Source organism: Papaver somniferum, chromosome 7 (assembly GCF_003573695.1).
Source record: "Papaver somniferum cultivar HN1 chromosome 7, ASM357369v1, whole genome shotgun sequence".
NCBI classification, from domain to species: domain Eukaryota; kingdom Viridiplantae; phylum Streptophyta; class Magnoliopsida; order Ranunculales; family Papaveraceae; genus Papaver; species Papaver somniferum.
In genome coordinates this window covers 144,630,764-144,633,785 of record NC_039364.1, presented here as the reverse complement: position 1 = coordinate 144,633,785, position 3,022 = coordinate 144,630,764, and the positions used below count along the sequence as shown (strand labels likewise).

Below are 3,022 nucleotides of genomic sequence, written 5' to 3'. Positions count from 1 at the left end.
TTTGTACACCAGTGTTAACTAATATTTTTAAAAAATGAGAATTACATAGTCATATGGGTACTCTTTTTATAGCTCTCGGAAAGAGCTTTCCGAATATATAAAGTTTGCAAATTTTGGACAAACGGTTCAAGAGATAAATTATTTTCTTGATTATTTTTATATTATTTAAAATGACTGACATCATCATAAGTCATGCTGTAAATATTTGGACTAAATTGTAAATCAGCAAGGTTATATGTGTATTTTTGATATTTTAAATAACTTTGGACTAAATTGTACCTGGTTGAAAGGGTGTGGACTAACTAGTATATTTGGATGGGATTTTGGACTAAAGCATATTTTTCCCATAAATCATTTTCATTTATGATTTTCTTTTTTTTCTTACTATCTTGATAGCTGACACATAAATGGATAGGGAGCACGACTTTCAGTTTTTGCAGAACTCACAACTCAAACTTCAGTTCCTGTATTTCCCATGCTGCCAAGTGAATCTCTACTTCCCTGCATATTTTTCTAGCAATTGAATCCACAACCCTCAACTGCAACAAAACTTACACATCGAATCAAATCAACAAAGCTCATTTTTATGTCCATTTCCGGTGTTACTAGTTTATACCGGGTATGTTATAATCAATTTAGTGTAAAAATTTGTCATTCCGCACAACAAGAATTAGCCCCAAAGCAGCATAAAAATTCATATTGACTCGATAAAAATTATGTGTATTAAATAATTTACACATGGAATGATTTCAAGTACATTGATATCACACATCAATATCATCACACATCTGCTCTGTGGATACAACATTTCGATTTCAAGCACATCGATACACTATCCATTTCCAAGTACTTAGGCATTTGTAGGGTGACTTTTGATATTGTTATTTTCATAAGCGCAGGCGTCGAGAAATAGGTCTCATGACGTTTTTAATTCTTTTTGCATGGCTCATTATTCTTGAGCTTTGCCTGAGTATATCAACTTCTGTCTTCATTTTTCTTCCCTCTTCTTCACTGGCAGCTAATCGTGCTTTTAAGACTGCGATTGTTTCTTCCTTAGCCTTCACTTCCCTTTGGAGTTCTTCCGTTGTCTCATCTTCTACTCTCCAGTATCCTCTCCCCCCTGCAAGCCAAAATACGTCAGAAATTTCTTGAGGAAACAAACAGGCTAACACACCAGAAAGGAAAAAAAAAAAAAAACAGCAAAACAAAAAGAAAAATTAATCCTCAGTTCGTTTTATCTAATTTGGCTTAACTTGATGGAAACATGATGGAACCGTGTCTTAGTAAAATTGGTTTATAGACGAGAAGTATGGAGTTGTTTCTTTCACTGATTTGTGATAGCTCTAGTTTACCTATCTATAAGAAATATGAAACATACATACAAAAAGCACATTACATGTTATCAAGTCAATACACTCACTGATAAACATAAGACAAAAAAGGCAGTGGCAGGTTAGTTTTTCTCTATTTCCCTTAACTTTTTCATATCCATCATTGTGGTGGGAATTTACTTAAAGTGACAGGAATTCGTAATCATATGAGTATCTCCTACATGACAATGGAATAGATGACCATGTGAGTAGGCATTAATACTTTTCGAGTCAACTGAAAGAAAATAAATTCACATGATAGAACTAAATTTGAACGAGATTATATATGCCAGAATTCTGCAGGTAGACTTGATTCCGTTTGCTTTTTCCCATGGTACATCATTTGTTGGAACAAGAGAAAAAAAATTGATAGAAAAGTGCAGGTGAAACGGGATGTCATCACTAATATTACTACTAATCTACTATAAAAAAATTTGAGAGCAAAAACTATATAGTCCAGTGGCGCCTATTTGTTGATTCAAAGATTTGTTTTTGTCATCTTGATTTCATGATTTAATTATCACTTTCCTATGTGATTCTGAAAACATCTGTATTAGTAGTCATGCAGTGAGTTACTGCAGAGAAAATTGAGAATGGTAAATCATTACCTCGGCAGGTTCTCTCAATGAGGTCGTCGAGTTCCGTCTTGATAGCAAGGTAAAGTCGTTTCCATTTCTCGATAGCCTCTTCTCGACGTAATTGTTCTTCTCTCATGTGCTCCATCATCATCAGGTAGTTGTAACTAGCTCCCATATGCTGCCAGTCCTTTCCTTTATAATTTTCTTCATCAATGGTCATATTATGCTGATCATAGTTGATGCTATTGTTCTGGATTAACCTTTGAATTCTTCTATCTTTTTCTTCCGACTCTTTTTTCAACTGCTTAATTTCTTCTCTCAATCTTTTTCTCTCATATACCCATCCAGTTTGTTTCGCCTCAAATGCTCTAACTTGTTGCTCATGAACTTCACTTTCCTTTCCTCTTTTCCTTCTTATTTCACTCGTATCCTCTTCCAAGAGTATGATCTTTTCTGTTAAAGCTCTTACAAAAGTCTGTCTGCATGACTCTTTTTTCCTAGCCTGTTTGTTCAAGCTGCAGCCCATGGTACAGTTAGAGAAGTAGGTTTGGTGGTTGTTGTCGGCTTAAATGAGAAAAAAAAGAATGTTGAATTCAATGGAAGAGAAGGTTAGGTTGGTTGTTGTCGGCTTAAAAATATGTCATGATGAAATTCACTTTTAAAGCAAACGCCCTATTACAGTATGGCTTAAGTTATGTGGAGGTATCAAGGGCTCCTATGAGTCCGTGATCATTGCCCCACCACCATTATAAATGTATATATAATTGATGCACTGTACCTTGGCATTCTCTAATTATTAGTCAAAACTCGAGACAAGAAAACGATATCACCATTTACAACCTCATGTTCTCTTACCGTGGAAACTACCTGTAATTGTGGATCAAAACGTGCGAAATCTTGCAATATACGATGAAGTCTGGCAGAGTTGCGTAGACTGCAGAATTCGGTGCTCCCCTCCATTTACTGACGTTCAAAAATGTAGCTGTAACTAGCACTCTCAGATCTTATAAGTACTTCATTTCTACAATTTCTAATTTTTACAGAATATTAGCATATGTATGTTTGCCCAAATCT

General features: G+C 34.9%; 1 protein-coding gene across 1 annotated transcript; it reads right to left on the bottom strand.

Moving 5' to 3' along the window:
* Positions 1-663: 663 nt before the first annotated feature.
* LOC113293037 (trichohyalin-like) lies at positions 664-2,523 on the bottom strand. The gene is made up of 2 exons (XM_026541814.1): positions 1,979-2,523; positions 664-1,120 (listed from the first exon to the last, which is right to left on the bottom strand). Exons 1-2 carry the CDS (start codon positions 2,472-2,474, stop codon positions 888-890), a joined length of 729 nt encoding a protein of 242 aa, XP_026397599.1. The 5' UTR covers positions 2,475-2,523; the 3' UTR covers positions 664-887.
* Positions 2,524-3,022: the final 499 nt, after the last annotated feature.